Source organism: Silene latifolia, chromosome Y, assembly GCF_048544455.1.
Source record: "Silene latifolia isolate original U9 population chromosome Y, ASM4854445v1, whole genome shotgun sequence".
Lineage (NCBI taxonomy): Eukaryota > Viridiplantae > Streptophyta > Magnoliopsida > Caryophyllales > Caryophyllaceae > Silene > Silene latifolia.
Genome location: NC_133538.1, coordinates 376,667,144 through 376,668,463, shown reverse-complemented (window position 1 = coordinate 376,668,463; position 1,320 = coordinate 376,667,144). Strand labels below are relative to the sequence as shown.

The following is a 1,320-nucleotide window of genomic DNA, read 5'->3' as shown; positions in this document are numbered from 1 at the left end:
TTAAGGAGTGGGAAAGACTTGGAGGACCCTTACAAGGATTATGAACCAAAGAGAAAGAGAGATGTCATGAGAGATGGTGAGGAGACTCCACCTCCCTCACCAACAAGTAGAGCAGACAACACTAAGAAGGGGAAGGTGAGTGACTATATTGAAGATGATGAGAACTTTATTTTGGAGAAAATAGTGGTTGAAAGAGACCAAGAAAGAAGGGTTGAAAGAGACCAAGGGAAAGGAAAAGAAGCACGTGAAGTAGCTAACACAAAGCAAGCCTCAACTCCCAAAAAGGCCAATAACCCTCCAATTTCATTTCCTAATAGAAGTAAAGTCATGAATGAGGAGAGGAAGTTTTCCAAATTCTTGGACATGTTGAAGAAGCTTGAAGTTTTATTACCTTTCACCGAGGTAGTGACATAAATGCCGCTCTACACAAAATTCTTGAAGGATGTGTTGACCAAGAAGAGAAGCATTGGAGGAGATGGTCTAGTTTCTCTTAGAGGGGAATGTAGTGCGATCTTACGCAATCCCATGCCTGAGAAACTACAAGATCCGGGTAGTTTTTCCATCCCTTGCACGGTGGGTAACGTGAGCATTAAGAGGGCACTTTGTGATCTTGGTGCTAGTGTTAGCATACTACCTCTTCCCATTGCGAGGAAAGTTGGGTTACATGACATGATTCCTACCTCCATGACACTACAACTAGCCGATAGATCGGTACAAAGATCGATGGGTGTGATTAAGTACTTGCCGATTAAGGTTGGCAACTTCTACATCCCGGCGGATTTCGTAGTACTTGACATCCCGGAGGATCAACAAACGCCTATTATACTAGGAAGACCCCTCCTAGCAACAGGAGATGTTAATATTAGCGTCAAGGAGGGGAAACTCACCTTCAAGGTGGGAGGGAATGTAGTTGAATTCTCTTTGACCGGAGCCATGTCACAACCTATGTTCGAAAGTGTTTACTCCATAGACATGTTGGAAGAAGCTATTGAAGAAGCTAAGGAAAAATGCTCAGGGGAGCATTTAGAGGAAGATTATGAAGCTCTACCACCTATCTTGGATGAAGTTTAGGGTAAGAACCCTCCAAAGGTAGATCTTAAACCTTTACCCCCCCTCCCTTGAGTATGCCTATCTCGATAAGGCGCACTCCTTCCCTGTGATCATCAATGCGGACCTAATGGCTTCCCAAAAATAAAAACTCTTGAAAGTTCTTAAAGAAAACAACAAAGCCATTGGTTATAGCCTTGATGACCTCACGGGAATCGACCTCCGAGTATGCATGCACCGCATCACACTTGAGGATGGATTCACTCCTTCCGC

General features: G+C 43.9%; 1 protein-coding gene across 1 annotated transcript; it reads left to right on the top strand.

The window, feature by feature from the left end:
• Positions 1-414: 414 nt before the first annotated feature.
• On the top strand, positions 415-1,071 carry LOC141631901 (uncharacterized). Its single transcript, XM_074444508.1, has one exon. It carries the CDS (start codon positions 415-417, stop codon positions 1,069-1,071), a length of 657 nt encoding a protein of 218 aa, XP_074300609.1.
• The last annotated feature ends 249 nt before the right edge of the window (positions 1,072-1,320 follow it).